This window comes from Perissodus microlepis, chromosome 10, assembly GCF_051167445.1.
Source record: "Perissodus microlepis isolate ML-2025 ecotype Zambia chromosome 10, ASM5116744v1, whole genome shotgun sequence".
NCBI lineage: Eukaryota > Metazoa > Chordata > Actinopteri > Cichliformes > Cichlidae > Perissodus > Perissodus microlepis.
This window is the reverse complement of record NC_140470.1, coordinates 19434981-19452826: the sequence shown is the minus strand read 5'-3', so window position 1 is coordinate 19452826 and position 17846 is coordinate 19434981. Positions and strand designations below refer to the sequence as shown.

Here is a 17846-nt window from a genome sequence, read left to right as displayed (position 1 = left end):
ATATATATATATCTATATATATATATATATCTCTATATATCTATATATCTCTAAATATATATATCTCTATATATCTATATATATCTCTATATATATATATCTATATATATCTATATATATCTATATCTATATATATATATATATATCTATATCTATATCTATATCTATATATCTATATATCTATATCTATATATCTATATATCTATCTTTATCTATATATCTATATATCTATATCTATCTATAGTGTCAGTCGATTAAATTATCGTGACTAAATACTCATGATAAATCGCAAATTAATCAGTTTTTTTTTTAATCTGTTCTAAAGGAACTTTAGGATACTCTTCATGTTTCTAATACCTTCAACAGTATGGGAGTGGACAAACTACTATACTTGCTTTATGCAAATATGTGTTTATTGTTAATCGCAACAATTCAAAACAATGAAAAATACAATGAGAAATCCAGAATACTGTTCAGCAAAGCCTCAAAGGTACTGAATACTCAAAATTATGCCGAAAAGAATCATATACTCCCACACAATGTAACTGTTTAATTTACCATTAGAGTGGGATCAAAACAAGGAATGCAGTTAGGGTATGAATAAAACAATTTGGCTATACTTCTTTTTGCTCTCCAGTTTTTTTAAGCAGAGGCTGAGCGATCCAAGCTTCTTCCTCCTTTTTTCCTAATAAAACATGAACATGGAAACAGCACATAGGAGAAACAAAGAAAAAAAACCCTAGAACATACAGTACATGGGTTGTCACTATTACTTTGCACTAACCCAATTGCTCAAACAGACATGCATCTTAACATTTTGAGATGACAGGGCAGCTCGCTTGTTCTGAAAAACATGCCCAGAAAGTGAAAATAACCTCTCACATGGTATGGATGTGGCAGGTGTTGCCAAGTACATGCGTGCAAGGTAGGCCATCTCACTGTGTGCCCCTTCATGCTTGGACCACCATTTCTGGGGACAGTCCTCTATGTCAATAGTTGGCTCTGCCCTGTATCGCTCCACACATTTCTCAATATAGTCCTCCTCTTCATCAGATGAAGACTCTGAGGCAAACATGAGAGCTGATCTTTTCTTAGATGGCTCATATGTTGCTGGTTGTTCAGGCTGTGCAGGCCTCTGCCTCTCCCTGAGCAACGCACTGATCAAGCGCCACACCTCAGCCCTGTCAGCTCTGCTTAGACACTTAAGACCCTTAAACCTAGGATCCAGTGCTGTTGCAACCCTGAGCCACATGATGTTAGTTTTTTCCTTGTGCTTCTCCATTTCTGCTTTAAAGGTCTCCTTGAATTTAACCATGTAAGCTGGGTCATACTCAGAGACCTCCATCACTCGCGACAGGTGACACAAAGCTGGCAACACCACTGAGCAGGAAACAAACTTCTCCCCTCCCAAAAGTTCAGTTATATACCTGCAGTAATAGAGAAACATACGTCATTAAGAATTTGTTACATTCAATCACAAAAGGTCAAAATACTTTATACACACACTCTCTATGTCAGAAGTGGTAAGAGTAAGTATTAATAAATTACCTGCAGTGTTCAAGAACCGTCTCCAGCTTCTTCAGTTTCTCCACTTCAGCTGTTGTTGGCATTGTGACATTAGTTGGATGTAGTGCCAGTGCATCTCTCAGTGGTTCTTGATTTCTCAGAACATGCTTGATCATCTCCAGGGTACTGTTCCATTTTGTTGATACGTCCTGTGTAAGTGACTCCTTTTTATGAAAATGTGCAATTTGCTGTTGTTCGAGCTCCAGTGCGTTCGGTGGGCTATGGTTGAAATGGCCTATGACCTTTCTGCATTTTGCCAATGCGCTGTTAAATGGACTGTTCTGTAGAGAAACTGTGATGGCTCGATGGAGGCTGTGTGCGATGCAAGGCATATGCTCTACAGGTAGCTGACTGGCCGCTGCAACCATGTTGCATGTACCGTCAGTGGTCAGCGTGCTGACTTTATGTTCAATCCCCCACTGTCTAGCTACCTGCAGAAATTGCTCGGCGCACGTGTCGGCGAAGTGCTGCTCCTCTGTCTCCATAACAGTCAGAACATGCGACTTTAGTTCCCACTGTGGAGAAAAATAATGTGCTGATATTCCAAGGTAACTGTGATTACTTCGAAAAGTCCAATAGTCTCCGGTGAGTGCAACCGTATTGGTCTGCCCCAAAGTCTCCTCGACTTTGGCTTTCTCATCTTCATATAAGTTGTGGATCTTGGCTACAGTGGTGGCTCTCGAAGGCAATTCATACGTGCAGTCGTTGGACGCTATGCGAATTATTTCAAGTAGCCCCTCATCCTCCACAATGTCAATCGGCCTCCAAGCTGTAGCCACCCATTTTGCTATGGCTGTTGAAAGTTTGTTGGTTGTAGAATTGTCCATACGTCTCCTCTGAAAGCTATCCAGCATGGTCTGCATCTGGCGAGGGAGATTCTCTGCTTCAGCTGTGTGCTTGGCTAGCAAATGGTATTTGAGACTGGACGTGCTACGGTGATAACGCAGTTCACATCGACAGTAAATACAAATTACTTTGGTCTTGTCAAGAGATCCATCTGGCATTGCTTTAAAATTGAACTTGCCGTTCAAAATACGCCCTTTTTTGTCCATTTCTGCTCACTAGCGATGGCTCGCTTGTAGCTGAAGCTCCGGTGCGTCCACAACACACTGGTTCTCGAGGCTTGATTCGTTTGGTCAGAGTCACGTGATCAATGACGTCCGAAGCTTCGTAACTGATACGATTCGCGGGATTTGTGGAGTGTTTTGGTTGTGAGAGATAGCAAACCACTGATCATTTTATTAAGAGATATCGACCCAGCGAGGAAGAGAGGAGGTGGGAGTATTTTTAATTGATTTTGGTCAATCGGGTGGGTTTGTCAGCTTTCTGCTCTTGTTTTTCGCTTATGTTTTCTGTGTGCTTATTTGATCTGAAAACGTGAAAAGGTTAAAATGTCTTAACAAAACAAAAATCTGCTTTTCATAATATAAATATCGTTAAATAACTTTAGAAAGACTTCCATTTGACTCTTTACATTTAAAATAAACTAATAAAATAATCTTAAAATGTTATTCTACAAAATGTGCAGCAATTTAATTTGTTTATTCTTCGTAGGTGATAGTCTGTGGGACCCAGGAAGACCGTATAACTGAATCTAGCCAACATGCATTGCAGTTTCTGTGCACTCCAGCCTCTTCTGTTCCATGCGAGAGGATTTTCTTTTGGGCAAGACAAAAAAGAAACAGACTCGGTCATCACACAGTGAAACAAATTCTCTTGTTAAATAAAAATGAAAAAACGCTACATTAAAGGCATCACGTTTTTGCTTTACAAGTTCATAAGCATTTTCCTTTTCCTGTTCACAATCAATTCTACCCCCAGGTCATAAATAAGTATACGATAATTGGCCTAATATCATATTATTTATAAACATACCTGTCCAGCTGTCCAGTGATTAATTGCATAAGTACATGGAGAGAGAAACTCACAGTACAAGCATACTCCATAATGTGTTGCACATTATTACAATTATTTTTAATCTATTGTATTTACCAACATCAAGATGTCACCAGGAAATACCACCATGGCACATGTTTAAAAAAAGGAAAGTTTATTGATCAAAACTATTCATTTAACGAATAAACATAACATTTTTTTCAACCCCCCAAAAATACATGTTCAAAGCAACACAATGGTGGCCCAATATCAGACAGAATCGTGAACTCCACTCTGTGGAGTGGGCAGTCATAATGAAGCAGTTCGTTTTATTTTGTAGATTCAAGCTGCTTGTTATATTTTTGGCCACCAGATGTCACCAGAGTAAGTAAGTAAGTAAAATTTTATTTATATAGCACATTTCTAGATAAAAAGATCACAAAGTGCTTCACAAAGTATAAAACAAAAACAAACAAAAGTTAACAAAATGCAATTCTACAAAGATGTGTTTTTAGTTGTTTTTTAAAAGTGATCACTGAGTCCGCAGATCTTAAGTTCTGAGGAGTGGACTGTATTGAAAAGCCTTGAGTAATAAACCCTTTTTAATGCTTCAATGCTTCAGAAAGCTTCATTTGGCAATCACTACTACAAAACGGGCACAGCGGGTAAACAGTCACAGCAATATTTAAAAAAAATAAAAATTCCCATCTTGCCCCTGTGGGCGGTCTGTCCTTTCAAGCTCGGGTCCTCTACCAGAGGCCCGGGGGCTTGAGGGTCCTGCGCAGTATCTTAGCTGTTCCTAAGACTGCGCTCTTCTGGACAGAGATCTCCAATGTTGTTTCTGGGATCTGCTGAAGCCACTGGGACCACTGTTACCTTCACCCTCCACATTTTCTTGAGCTCTTCTCTGAGCCGTTGGTATTTCTCGAGCTTCTTGTGTTCCTTCTTCCTGATGTTGCTGTCAATCGAAACCGCTACATCTATCACTACGACTGTCTTTTTCTGTTTGTCTACCACCACTATGTTCAGTTGGTTAGCCATCACCATGTCAGGGTTCCCTGGCCACTGAGAGTACACCTTGGCTCGTTCTGTAGAGAACAGCTAGTTTCTTCTCCTGCCTTCAATCTCTCTGGTGTACCTCTTCAAGTGGCTGGCCAAGGCTGTGAGTCTTTGCTTGGCAGTTTCCAAGGCCTCAGGTACAGAACCAACTTACCTGGATGATTGAGCATGCATTTAGAAACTATTGATTTACGTTAATAAGCGAGTGCACACATTTCTGTCCTCTTATCACTTAGATTTCTGAATCTTAAGAGTGAATCAATTTACAGCAGGAACTGCACACCTAGTCATCAAATGTTTGGTAAAGCAGCATGAGTACTGTAAAATGTAGTAGTTTCCTGTTAAAAATCACACAAGCATCACACCACATCTGGCATATATACTTCCATTTTATATAGTACACCGTTGAAATTATAAACTATATATTCCAGTCATCCACTTATCAGCAATTCTTGAGTAAATGCATGTCACTGATAAATCACTGCAAGTGTTTTTAACAAACTGTTTCTTGTTTTTGTAGAACTAATCAGCAGCTGTATTTAAATGTCTTGTTCAATTTTCCCAACCTGGAAGCCAAGCTTCTGAGTCTTATCCCATGTAGGTGGCTCTTCTATGTTGTGCCACTTCTTTCCAAGATCCAAGCTTTTTCACTTGTGTTTTCTTTATCTAATATTTTAATTTGTTTAATGATTTGAAACACGTTTTCACACCACTGTAAGTACGTAGAAGTTCAGTTCAAAAACTATGAACAGAATCCAATATCCACAAAACAAATATGTAAGACTGCTTTCTTCCATTTGCGCAACATCTCTAAAATTAGAAATATCCTGTCTCAGAGTGATGCTGAAAAACAGGGACTAGAAAGAGCATATTTCTCCTGTTTTGGCTTCCCTTCATTGGCTTCCTGTTAAATCCAGAATTGAATTCAAAATCCTGCTCCTCACACACAAGGCCTTAAACAATCAGGCCCCATCTTATCTTAATGACCTTGTAGTACCATATCACCCTATTAGAGCACTTCGCTCTCGCACTGCAGGCCTACTTGTTGTTCCTAGAGTATTTAAAAGTAGAATGGGAGGGAGAGCCTTCAGTTTTCAGGCCCCTCTTCTGTGGAAACAGCTTCTAGTTTGGATTCGGGAGACAGACACTATCTCTACTTTCAAGATTAGGCTTAAAACTTTCCTTTTTGCTAAAGCATATAGTTAGGGCTGGACCAGGTGACCCTGAATCCTCCCTTAGTTATGCTGCAATAGACGTAGGCTGCCGGGGATTCCCATGATGCATTGAGTTTTTCCTTTCCAGTCACCTTTTTTACTCACTATGTGTTAATAGACCTCTCTGCACTGAATCATATCTGTTATTAACCTCTGTCTCTCTTCCACAGCATGTCTTTTATCCTGTCTTCCTTCTCTCACCCCAACCGGTCGCAGCAGATGGCCGCCCCTCCCTGAGCCTGGTTCTGCCGGAGGTTTCTTCCTGTTAAAAGGGAGTTTTTCCCTTCCCACTGTCGCCAAAGTGCTTGCTCATAGGGGGTCATATGATTGCTGGGTTTTTCTCTGTAGCTATTATTGTGCAATCTACTGTACAATATAAAGCGCCTTGAGGCGACTTTTGTTGTTATTTAGCGCTATATAAATAAAATTGAATTGAATAGAATTGAATCCACCTCGTTTGAATTTGACTTTGCTGGTAATGTGAATCACTGCAAATGTACTAATGCCCAGTTTGTAACAACAGACACGATGCCTGATACTACAAAACAACCCCAAGTGACGCGGTTAAATGCCCTCTCCAAGTCCCAAACACCAGACATATATCGACCAGTTGGGCTTACTTGGAAAACCATTCTTCCATAGCATTAACAACAGACAAAGATGAATGGCCTGTATTTGTATAGCGCTTTTACTTAGTGCCGATGGACCCAAAAGCGCTTTACACTACATTCAGTCATCCACCCATTCACACACACGTTCACACACTGAATTAAATTAAGATTTAAATTGTTTAAACTGCTACTTTCAGCTGCAGAAACTATTAGAAATTTTAGTTATTGTGGACTTTCTAGTGAAAAATACCATCAGGCAACACTGTCAACAAAGATCACCTATGGCCACTGAATTGTTGAGTGCAATATTAAATGTTGAGATTTCTCCTCTCAACAAGTTTCTTCACACACTGACCAAAATGTCTTGCTGTCAAATGCAATTGCAAACAAGGTATTTCTTCAGCAACAAACTCTGAACTCTTCACTATCTGGATAATGTTGCCTTCAGTGATATTTGGAAAAGGATAACCAAAGTTAATTATACTCTGGGTTTGACTAACAAAGTGTATTCCTGGAGTATTTTATTTATTCAACTAAAAAATGTTTACGATAAAATTGTAAGTTAAACTCAGTAATATCCTGCTGTGGCTTCTTCTGAAGATTTTCTTCTACACGAGTTGGACCAGCCGGCTCAAGATTGTCTAGGCTTCCCTCACTGCTTTATCAATATAGACACTGATGGCCTTCACGTGCTGCTGAAGCATTTCTATATCTTGCTGTGTGTCCTGGTTTCACTGTTGGATGTTGAGTCATGTTGCCCTGAGCTCTCTCTGCCTCTCAGTCCTTTCTGCTACAGCTGACACTGTGTAGTGTCCTCTGTGTTCCTCCATACCACAGAGGTTAACTGATATACTGCTGATCGCTGGTTCTGAAAAGTCCTAATTTCATACCGAACCTGGAGGTGGCTCTCACAGTAAGAGGCCACACACTGCAGACGAGAATTGGAGACTTTCGGGGCTCTCCCAGTGCACACACCACAGGCCACATCTTTAAGTCCAATATAGTGTTGTGGATGAGGAGCAGTTTAGAGTCTAGTCTTCTTCAGCTAATTAGGTGTTTGCAGAACTAGCTTTGGTATGAAACCCTTTCTGCACTGATAACAGCTGGAAACTCTTCTTAATCTCCTCCTCTTCCCAGTAGTTCTTGATACAGCTTATTCAGTAGTTGTGCCCACAGATAAGAGTTGTTGGATACTTGAGTAAATCCAGACAGATTAAAAAGCACAACTTCTTCTGGTCCAGCTGAACCCTCATTCAGACATTTTCATTTCCTTACAGTAGATCAAATCTGAGCTTTGATCAGCTTAAGCCTGTGTTTCCTGTGTTTAGATCTGCAACGAATAGCACTCATCACTTTTTCTTTGTTCTACCTTGTTCAGAGCTGTCTGACAAAAATGTGGACAGAGATAAGTCACTGTGTTAGAGAGGAGGCAGCAAGTTTCCCTTCATTCCAGGAAGAGGAGTGGCTTCTCTCTGGCAGTGAACAGCAGTTCAACATGCATTGTATGCTTGACAACAGGAACAGAAAAATCTGTGCTGCAAAATATATTTGTTGTGGATTTGGCTCTGAATGTTGAATCTGTGTCCCAAAAATTCCAGCGTGACACAAAGCATAATAGTTAGTGTTATGTGTAGAATTATCTGCTAATTTGGGTAAAAAGCTGGAAGAACATAGCATTAGCCCTTCTGCTCCAGTTAGCATTAGCTGCTAAAGTAGCAAGCTGGAGCATGTAACACTGCTAATGCTGAAAAAAAAAAAAACACTGTCCAACTATAACTTACGCCCTGAAAATCTATCACTTTGGAATAAGTAAGGGGATATAAGACGGAAGAAATTCAGTAAAATCTATTAGAACATAAACTTGCTCAACTCAGTTCCCATATCCTGTAAAAACCCATGCATGTCAGACGGTATGGTGTTTGTACTGGCTCTGTTATTTACCCTGTAAACATTAAAAAAAAGAAACTAAAAAAAACAACTTTTTTTGACTGTGTGCTCACAAGCATTCAGAATGCTGCACATATTCCTACCATATGTTTTGAATACAGACAAAATGCAAAGATTCCTACAAATTTTTACTCATATTTCAGACTTTATTACCTGATGTTAACAGTGGACTCAGTCAAACAGAGAGTGAAACCATCATGAAACCTTTTTCTTGTTTCTAGTAGAACGCTGGCTAGATGAACGTTGTTGTTTAGTATGTGCAGATTTAACGTCACATTCTGTCTCAATCCTGCAGAAATAGGAGCAGCAGAGAAGGGCTCCTCCCAGGTATAGCAGTCCTGCGGACACCAAGCCGATGAAGAGTGAAGCTCCCAGATCCCTCCTTTGATCGTTGGCCAGGTCAGGGTTGAACATATCATTAACAATGGTGCGTGTGGTCCAGTGGACAGGCAGGGCCACCAAGCTAGCTGCAATGAGAAACAACACTCCAGAAGCTATATCCGCTTTGGTCTTTCGCCTTGCGTCTGGTATAAAGTTGGTGCACTTGGCCCCAACTACACCAAGCACAATCCCAAAGAACTGGATGATGATAGCAAAAACGATGAGCACTCTGGCATGCTGCAGGTCTTGAGGTAAGGTGAGCGTAGAATCATACTCTTTGCACTCCATCTCATGTGTAGTCAGCAGAATGCAGTTCACCCACAAACCCTCAAAGATCACATAAGTTGTGGCAATGTCAGCACTAATGAAGTCTGAGACTTTCCACAATGGGAGGAAACAGATAACTATTGTCCCTAGAACACCAATGATGGCTGAGACCAAACCCAGAATCTGTCTGCAGCTAACTGCCATGATGAAGCTCTGTTGATCTCTTCAAAGAGAAAAAGTAGTAAGAGAGTTTTGTAAGAGAAGATTTCAGCAGGTATTAGTTTTTATTGTCCACACAGAGGAGAAGTCGACTCTGGTTTTCTTTCCTACTGATTAGAGAGTGCTAAAGGAGGTGACAGAGGAGTTTTCTAGCATGAGAAGAAACAGGTTTGTAAAGAAATCTCACCCAACCAACTTGTTTCAAAGCACCTGTGATACGGACAGTTGAGTTTCACACGTGAATACAAAGGCCGATATCACAAAATCAGAAAAATGCAGACATGCAAAATGGTAATTATGAACAATCGGGGTTCAAATACTGGTGGAGGCATACAAGGCACACATCCAGTAGGGGTCACCAAGGTAGGCTACATTAGCTTAGCTTACCTTAAATGTAAACCGGAGGGACTCTGTTAAATAGTGAATTTATATATATAAAAATGACAGTGATGACTAAAAGTAACTACCCGAGTAACTACCCAACTCTGTACTAAGTCACAAAGCTACTAAATTAGCTGAAAATGTTGCGAATTAAAATTGTTAAAAAACCCCATTGTTATATATTATCTGAGCGATATTTTATGTTAATAGGCTAACATGTAACAATCTGCCAATCTGTTTTAATCGGATTCTTTTGTAAAGCTGAAATATAAACGGTCACATATTATAAATGTACTCATATTTACTTGCGCTGTCTTGTTTCATCAAATATAAGCTTTGCGTTCATTTTTAATGATAAGGTTGATCCATGAAAATGCATTTTAACATAACTTTGATCAAAATAACTCACCTTTGTTTTGTCTGCTTAACACAACTGGTGTCTTGAAAAAACTGAGACAAGTCTGACAAGTCTATGAGCTGATAATAACTTTAACTTAGTATGTGACGTTCTTTAACAAATGTTGTGTAAATATTTGTTAGGAATATGGGGTTTTTCCTTACACTCTCATTCTTTAATGCAAAAATCTACCAAACGAAATAAATTTAAAAAATACATTTTTAGCCTGTTTGGCAGCAAGGATCTACCACAAAACCTGTAAAGATTCTTTCTCAAACACTCCCAAAACCAGATTTAGTGTTAGAATTTCTTTATCGTTTGACATTATTGTAACTATTGTTGCTAACATAATGATGTTATATACTCATAAATGCCAGTCTTAAATTATATTGGCATATAATTGTACACAGAAAAAAACATTGATCAATATCAAATAAAAGGAAAAGTTCAAACAACAAATTTAAATCAATTACTTGCTTTGTGCATTACTAGTATGCATTCACACATTCAAAATCCTGGGTGTTTGTTCCTACAGTTTGTTTTGAAGCCAAAAAATTTACAGTCAGTTAAGCAGTCATAATTTTTTACTTAACTTAATAACAGACTAATTCAATGGCAAAGAGAAAGTGAAACCTTTATCTTTCTTCCACAGACTCAGCCCTGGAGTATCCAACCTCATATTCAGTCTCATTCCTGGAGGAAAAGGAGCAGCAGAGAAGGCCTCCTCCCAGACACAGCAGTCCTGCAGTGGCCCAGCCGATGTAGAGTACGTCTCCCGGCTCCACTCTATGAACGTCGTCCAGGAAAAGGCTGTTGGAATTCATACTATTGGTGAGGTTGATCCAGCATGAGCTGACTGGTAGGGCCACCAAGATACCCGCAATAAAAAACAAAACTCCGGAAGCTATAACCACTTTGGTCTTTTGCCATTTGTTTGGCACAAAGTTGATGCATTTGCTCCCAACCACGCTAAGCAGAATCCCACAGAACTGGATGATGATAGCAAAAACGATGAGCACTCTGGCACCCTGCAGGTCTTTAGGTAAGTCCTGTATAGAATTGTAGGATTTGCACTGCATCTCGCCTGTACTCCTCATCACACACGTCACCCACAGACCCAGAAAGTGGATCTGAGAAGTGGTGATGCTTGAACCAATGAAGACTGAGGTTTTCCACAACGGCAGTGCGCAGATGAAGATCGTCCCTAAAAAGCCAATGATGGATAAGAGCAAACCCAGAACATGTCTACAACAGGCCGACATGATGAAGCTGTGTCGATCTCTTCAAGGAGGAAAGGAGGGTGCTCCTAAAGAGTTGCAGTAATTTGTCTGTGAGAGACGATTTCAGCAGGTAGTTGGTTTTGTTGCACATTCTCCTCCTCTCCATGACAGAGGAGGAGTTTTCTAGCATGAGCTGAAACAGGTTTGTGAAGAAATCTCACTAAACCACCTATGAAATGTAGAGCTGCGTACAGAAACAAAGACTTGACAAAATGAATGCATTTTGAATAAACAATTCAAATAAAGACATACTGTTTTATAGGGTGTAAAAATTAAGTGTGAAAACAGAGACTGAGTGATAACTACTGAAATAGTCCAGCTGTGAAAGCAGTCATTGTGAAATAACTCTTTATTTATTCAGAATTTTGGGATTAAATACAAATTGAGTCCCTTAGTAAGTTGTTTCAGTTTAAATTATCAGCATCGCTGCAATGTGTGAGATTTATTCGCAGCACTTGCTAACGTATAGTTCCCAGCCAGAACACATAACTTTCAGAGTGACCTGATACTCTTGGATTAATGACTTGCAGAAGTTTGAATATATAGGAGTGATAAATTGTCTTGCACTTTTTTTAACCTGAGTATCAGTGAACGACCAAGAATTCTTGGCACATGTAGGGTCTGGCAGGCAAAACCTACACAGCAAAATAAACCTGCATCTTTAGATCTGGTCAGTATTCTGTTCATTGTGTGTAGGGCAGATATTTACTGAAAATAAATCTGAAAGTGACCCTGATTCAGGCTCTCATATGATTAAAAAAACAACATAAAAAGCAACTAAACAGCAAACCGTATTTATTTGATATAAACTGGTCATATTGAAAATATTGATAAGGTATGATATTTTGAAGCCTTTGATCAACACTCCATATATATTCAGCCACAGTTGATTGTAATTTGAAATAAAGCATGCACAAAAAAGAGAAAAAAAATACAGATATAAAACAGTACAAAGGGTATAAATGTAAACCAGACTTATTTGAGACTGTACTGTGTAAATGTCACATCAAAATGAGAAACCTCAACATGATATTTATCACATCCATATTATTTGAGCTCTTTAACATCGGAGCACATTCTCTTAGTTTCTTCAAATTTAACCGAACACAACATTGGAAAGTCGTTATTACTTGCATTTCAAAAGCACAGAACCAGCATACATGCATTATTATTAATAATAATATTATTTATAGTACATGATGCATCAGTTGTTTAACAAAACCTTATGTGAAAGAGTAAATTGGAAAAAAAAAAGTATTAGTTTTTTTAAACAAGTGTCCTGACTTATTAAAAATAACGACTGCTTTTACTGCTCGAACTGTTCTCACTTTATCTTCTGTCTGCAGTTAACCTTCTGTGCACTCAGTTAATATCCATGGGCTCTGGCTGCTCTCTCCGAGAGAAGAATTCAAAGAAAGCCTTCAAACTCTCGTCCTCTACAGCCACTGAACTGTTCACTACATTTTTAAACCTTGTGAGACTTCTGCTCTCAACGAGCTTTTTCACACCAACCAAAAAGTCTTGCTGTCGAGCACATTTGCAACTGAGGTATTCTTTCAACACATCAAACTTTTCTCTCTCCACCATTTGAATAATGATGTGCTCAATGATGTCAGAAAAGGGATACCCAAACTCTATAACACTCTGGTTTTGACCCATCACACCAGGGTAGGCATACCCTCCTGAATGCATTGCAACAACATCGCCGTCCTCGTTAAAGACAGGAGAGCCAGACGACCCAAAATACAAACAAGACTCGTAAGTCAGAAGGTGTTTGCGCTGTTTAAGATCAACTGCCACTTTTTCAAAGAACCTGCAAGTAACGAACTGGACAGGCTCATTATTGTTACTGTAATGCCTTTCCACAACCTGATTCCGGTTCTCAGATGAAACAACCAAACAAGAGTCAATCTTTTTCGTTCCACCATCTGGATGTCCAACAATGCTAATTCCACCACTGTGACGAATGAATCCACAGTGTGTTAGGAGACCACCAGGCAATATCTGGACATCACTGAGCTTTAACAAAGCCCAGTCAGTCCCTGACACATCAGGTGAGTAATCATAACCAGAAACCTCTTCCACATCTATCAGGCCATCGTTCTGCTCCAGACTTTCATAAGAGAAAGTGACAGTGACCCGCTCATTAAGCCGTCCGTTATCATTACAGAAATCTTTAATAACATGGGCATTTGTGAGGACAAATCTGCTGAACACGAGGAAACCGCTTCCTTGTGGTTTTCCATTTATTCTTACTTGACAAACAGAATGACTGAGTTCCATGATTTTCCTCACTGTTGTTACTTCTCGGCACGACTGAGCATTGCTCCCAAACTCCAGACGCAAAAGATTCTGGGCGAAATTAAGGTCATGAGCTTGTTTTTTGATGCTTTTGATTGAGTCTTTAAATTCTGAAGACAAACAATTTTGCATCTGTTTTAAATAAATATTTCCACACAGATTTGGTTTCTTTTCTGCTACACTGTCGGTCTCTGATTCGACTGTGTTAGTCTGCTGTGAAGGCTCCTCATACCCACCAGAATCACCTGCCTGAGATTCACTTTGCAGTACGTAAGTGTCATCAAGACTGCCAGGCTGACTTTCTGGTGGATCAGACTTGTCGAGCAATTTGATCTGAAAAGTTTCATCATCAAGGTCGTCAACCAGATTGCACATCTCTGTGTTCACTTCAGTGCGCATGTTAAAGAGCACGCAATTCTTTTTGAACATGGTATTGAGAAAACGACCATCTCTTCGTAGAGCTTGCTTCACTTTTTCCCCTTCATATGCGTAAACAGTAATTTCCTGCATGTCTTTTCTTAGGTCAGGATTTTTCAGGATTTTGACAACATTTTTACCTCCTCGTGCTATGACATGAAATATCACAAGCTTGTTAGATTGTCTCTTTTTGCAGGGATAACCAGAGCCGCTAACTGGTTTCTTTGGCTTCTCCACAGCTTTCACAAACTTCAGAGTCAGACGTTCATTTTTAATTACTCTGCATGGAAAGTGTGACGCGATCGCTTTCCCACTTCTTACAATAACAAGCTCTTTGCCCTCCTGCTTTTCTGCAGCTGCTTTGAACTTTGGACTTTTCTTCAGGCAGTCCTCAATAGTTTGCGCTTGATTGCAGGTATGGGTATAGATGTTCTTCCTGTAACTCCACTCAAAAGAATGGGTCAGATGAGGCTCTTCGTCCTAGGAAGAACAAACAATCAGGTCTCTCTTGCAGGGGAATCTTATTCTATTCAATTACTAACATGTTCTTAAGTTACTTTGCACTATTAAAACATTCCTAGCTAACAAAAAACAGGTACACCTATAACTCAATTAAACTGCCTGAAAATATGTGGGTTTTTTATCCATTTCTTTTTATTGCCAACACAGAAAAGAAATAACGAATAAACCTTTACCTTTGCAGCAGGATTTAGATGAGGAGGTGGAATATTTTCCTTATCCTGGGAGTGTGTTGATTCCTTGAAGTAACAGAGAGGAACATTAACGCAGATGTAGTATACAGTTTTTAAAAGAAAATAATGTCCATTATAAGAGTTAGGTACTATTGGTAAACTGATATAATTACAAAGCATCGAGAGTCCATTTCACCTGCTTTTGTGTGCAGTGACTAGAGCACTGGAGAGGCAACGAGACAACTGTCAAAAATGGAATACTTTCCACAGACCATTGCTCAAGACTAACCTTTATCTAGTTCTGATTTTTGCTATGGTCCTCGTCACTGCTTGTACCATGAGATGATACCTGTAGTGACATTTAGGACACACAGGCAGTCAAGCTCCTCCAGGATGGAGCATCTATATAAGCAATGGCATGTACTCAACATCTGTAAAACAGTTTTTCTGGGGGTGGTCTTGTTGCCACTCCAGCGTCCCTTATTGCACTAAAGCAAATTAAACTGATTCATAGTGACTTATGCTCCCTGTCTGGTTAAGTTTAACACATTTTGTATTACACTGTTGATTATCAAGTTTGAGCAGTGTATTGTATGTACGCCATAACCTTACAAATCAAAACATCCCTGTACATAAATTCATTCATAACAACTTTAACTGCTTCATAAACTTAATTACATGAGAAAATCAGCACCTTAAAATTGTCTCTTCGAGGGTTATTTCTGCTCGTCATTCTTCCTGTTGAATGTGACAAACAGGTACTGCAGTTTCTTACCTGAAGAAAAGTGATTTTTAATCAATTACACAACACATTTTACTGTGTGCATTAATGTCAATGTGATTTATTAAGATCAACTTCAATGCCAAAGGAAATGCATAGAAACACAAAAGCAGATAACCAATGCCAGTTGTAGATTACAGAAGTTTTAAAAATTGGGCTGCATTACATCACACATAATTCTTAAATGTGACAATATCTGAAGATAATCCAAAACAAAATTCCTTAAAATGCAACCCTAAAAACAAAAAAGGTAATTAAAGTTAAAAAATAATTAATACAACTGTGGGCTACTAAAAAAAAAACCAAGCCAAGATAAACAGAGACAATGCAGAAACAAGTATCTGCCAGTGTTATATACTCCAGGAGATTTAAAATAAGAAAAGTCTTAGTGGAAAAAAGGTGGCAAGCAGGGAAAATTGTCCATTTCAAAACGAAAAGAGATGGTGGAGCTAAAGCGACACCTAAGAAAATAAATATTATTAGTAATAAGTTATATTACTACTGCTCTTTGTTTTTGTAATAAATCACACACCAAACACACTATAAGGAGGATGAGCGCCCTGTCTGGGTCTCCCCTGTCCAACTGGCAGCAAGGGCGGTACCTAAACCAGAAAAGAGCAAAAACACACTCAGGCCAAGGTCACAGCCCCGCTGAGGGCACTTACAGTCAAACTTGTGAAATCTGTCAGATAATACGAGACAGGTGCATGTATCTTCAAACTTTCATGTCTAAGGCATGCATATTAGATATTGGATGCTGTGTTTGTATTGCAATAATTAAAGTATTCAATTCTGGGAAAAACAAAACAGAAAATTAAAGTTTTAGAGGATGAACGAAAACATGCAGGAACATAGTCATGCACACTCTGCAGGATATATTGCACGATTTCAGGGTGACACCAACAGCAGTACGACATCTGGCTGTAATGTTGACAGCAAATTGCTGTGAAAAGCATAAAGGTGAGCAGTACTTGTCAAATTGGGTAGTCTATCACGAGCAATACGTGGAGGTGAAGCAATAAAGATGATTCTGGTTGTAAATAAAAGTTTTTTCAGGAAACAGTAGGTTGGTTGCCCCTTTTAAACGTCCTCTCAGTCACTCCTGTCTCTTGTGTAGCAGGACCTCCCACTTATTAAATGGCGTTTTTTCCGCCATTTCTTAACCAGACGGTTTAGAAAAGTGCCGAGAAGGCTTCCCATACCCACTTGTTAGCGTGTGCATGTTCACGTACTTTAGGAGTCCATATAAATTGACGGAAATGAGCCATTTAAGGTGTTTTTTGTTTTGTTTCTTTGAACACTTACCTAACGCGTGAAAACCAACTGCCTGTAGCCGCAAACGCAGACAAGTTTCGCGCCTTTTCTGTCTAATGCTTGCGTGTTTCCTGTTTGCTGCACCAGCAGATCGCCATCTAGTGTACCGGAGTGTGTAAGACAGTCCAGACAAAGCTGCAGGATGAGATTCAAAGGCAAATTCTCCTTACATAGAAACACAGTAATAATATTACTAAAAAGATCGGTTTTAAGGTGAAGAGACAAAAATCTGAATGTGACAAATAAAAGGCTTGATTGATTGATTGATTGATTGATTGATTGATTGATTGATTGAATTAAAGCTGCAATAACAAGGAAAGAGAAGAATGTTAAAGAGTTAGAAGTGTTCGAAATGTGTCGTTGTCTCTCTCAGAAGCATTCATCTTCATTAAACAGTTTTTAAAAATTCAACATGCATCTTTCTTCTCTGTTGATGGAGTGGTACTGAATTTGCATTAACTGCCTTACTTTTTGCTTTTGTCTTGCCTCTGTCTTTTAGTGTGTAGCAGTTTCTGAAAAAGGACAGCATTTACAACACCACCTTTTTCAGAAACATTCAACTAAAATAATTCAGAATAATCAGGAGGGGCAAGAGCTGCAACTTGATTTGGGCTTGTTTGGTGGTTTTGAAGGGATCTCCTTCCTTACAGGGAACTGCTTCCTCCCGCTGTGGTTGTGCTTTAGGCTGTCGCATACAGAACAGTATGTCTCTTTGTCCACTTTGTAGTTCCTCTTCCAGTGTCCTCTTTGTAGCAGGTGTCCACTTGTTGGAGGCTGGTGGGCCCCTTGAGCTTCTTCTCGTTCCGATTCCTCACCATAATATTTGCTGATGATGCACAATGCCCTGGTTTGGAGGCATTCCCCACGTTGCTGGAGCTGGTGGGCATGGCTGTTGTTGCTGCTATTGTATCTCTATCTTCAAATTCACGGGTGTTAGCAATATTTGTCCAGGCCTTGCCTTTGTGTTGGCGGCCTCCGTGTTCTTCTCTGCCACCTGATGTTTCAGCATTTCTTCTGTTAATTTTTCCATTTCTTTGCAATGTTGATCCTGTTTTTGACACATCTCCAGTCTTTGGGCTGCTTCTTCTTCCAACAGTTGTCTCAATGGGTCAGTTTCCCTTTGTTTAACTATAAAAAAGCTCCT

At 39.4% G+C, this 17846-nt stretch overlaps 4 protein-coding genes across 5 annotated transcripts; all 4 read right to left on the bottom strand.

Annotated features, from left to right (window-relative positions):
* Positions 1-229: 229 nt before the first annotated feature.
* On the bottom strand, positions 230-2693 carry LOC146379338 (E3 SUMO-protein ligase ZBED1-like). The gene is made up of 2 exons (XM_084940543.1): positions 1549-2693; positions 230-1427 (listed from the first exon to the last, which is right to left on the bottom strand). The coding sequence occupies exons 1-2, from the start codon at positions 2616-2618 to the stop codon at positions 770-772; spliced, it is 1728 nt and encodes a 575-aa protein (XP_084796669.1). The 5' UTR covers positions 2619-2693; the 3' UTR covers positions 230-769.
* Positions 2694-7244: 4551 nt separating this feature from the next.
* LOC146379337 (claudin-4-like) lies at positions 7245-9127 on the bottom strand. Its single transcript, XM_084940545.1, has one exon. The coding sequence runs from the start codon at positions 9122-9124 to the stop codon at positions 8468-8470; it is 657 nt and encodes a 218-aa protein (XP_084796671.1). The 5' UTR covers positions 9125-9127; the 3' UTR covers positions 7245-8467.
* A 1425-nt stretch (positions 9128-10552) lies between these two features.
* On the bottom strand, positions 10553-11795 carry LOC146379336 (claudin-4-like). Its single transcript, XM_084940546.1, has one exon. It carries the CDS (start codon positions 11177-11179, stop codon positions 10553-10555), a length of 627 nt encoding a protein of 208 aa, XP_084796672.1. The 5' UTR covers positions 11180-11795.
* A 180-nt stretch (positions 11796-11975) lies between these two features.
* On the bottom strand, positions 11976-16851 carry LOC146379335 (serine protease FAM111A-like). 2 transcript variants are annotated; one of them, XM_084940541.1, is made up of 5 exons: positions 16694-16851; positions 15921-15990; positions 15302-15382; positions 14611-14673; positions 11976-14395 (listed from the first exon to the last, which is right to left on the bottom strand). In XM_084940541.1, exons 3-5 carry the CDS (start codon positions 15338-15340, stop codon positions 12560-12562), a joined length of 1938 nt encoding a protein of 645 aa, XP_084796667.1. In that variant the 5' UTR covers positions 15341-15382; positions 15921-15990; positions 16694-16851; the 3' UTR covers positions 11976-12559. The 2 variants fall into 2 exon arrangements, with proteins under 2 accessions (XP_084796667.1, XP_084796668.1); XM_084940542.1 differs by lacking the exon at positions 15921-15990.
* Positions 16852-17846: the final 995 nt, after the last annotated feature.

What these genes read in the sequence shown, in the direction of transcription:
- LOC146379338 (XM_084940543.1), bottom strand. Translation starts at nt 2,618, where the DNA reads ATGGACAAAAAAGGGCGTATTTTGAACGGCAAGTTCAATTTTAAAGCA. An exon ending in ACGGTTCTTGAACACTGCAG is followed by an intron (nt 1,428 to 1,548) that starts GTAATTTATTAA and finishes CTATTACTGCAG; the next exon opens with GTATATAACTGAACTTTTGG.
- LOC146379337 (XM_084940545.1), bottom strand. Translation starts at nt 9,124, where the DNA reads ATGGCAGTTAGCTGCAGACAGATTCTGGGTTTGGTCTCAGCCATCATT.
- LOC146379336 (XM_084940546.1), bottom strand. Translation starts at nt 11,179, where the DNA reads ATGTCGGCCTGTTGTAGACATGTTCTGGGTTTGCTCTTATCCATCATT.
- LOC146379335 (XM_084940541.1), bottom strand. Translation starts at nt 15,340, where the DNA reads ATGACGAGCAGAAATAACCCTCGAAGAGACAATTTTAAG. An exon ending in CTCGAAGAGACAATTTTAAG is followed by an intron (nt 14,674 to 15,301) that starts GTGCTGATTTTC and finishes TGTTACTTCAAG; the next exon opens with GAATCAACACACTCCCAGGA. An exon ending in ATCTAAATCCTGCTGCAAAG is followed by an intron (nt 14,396 to 14,610) that starts GTAAAGGTTTAT and finishes TGTTCTTCCTAG; the next exon opens with GACGAAGAGCCTCATCTGAC.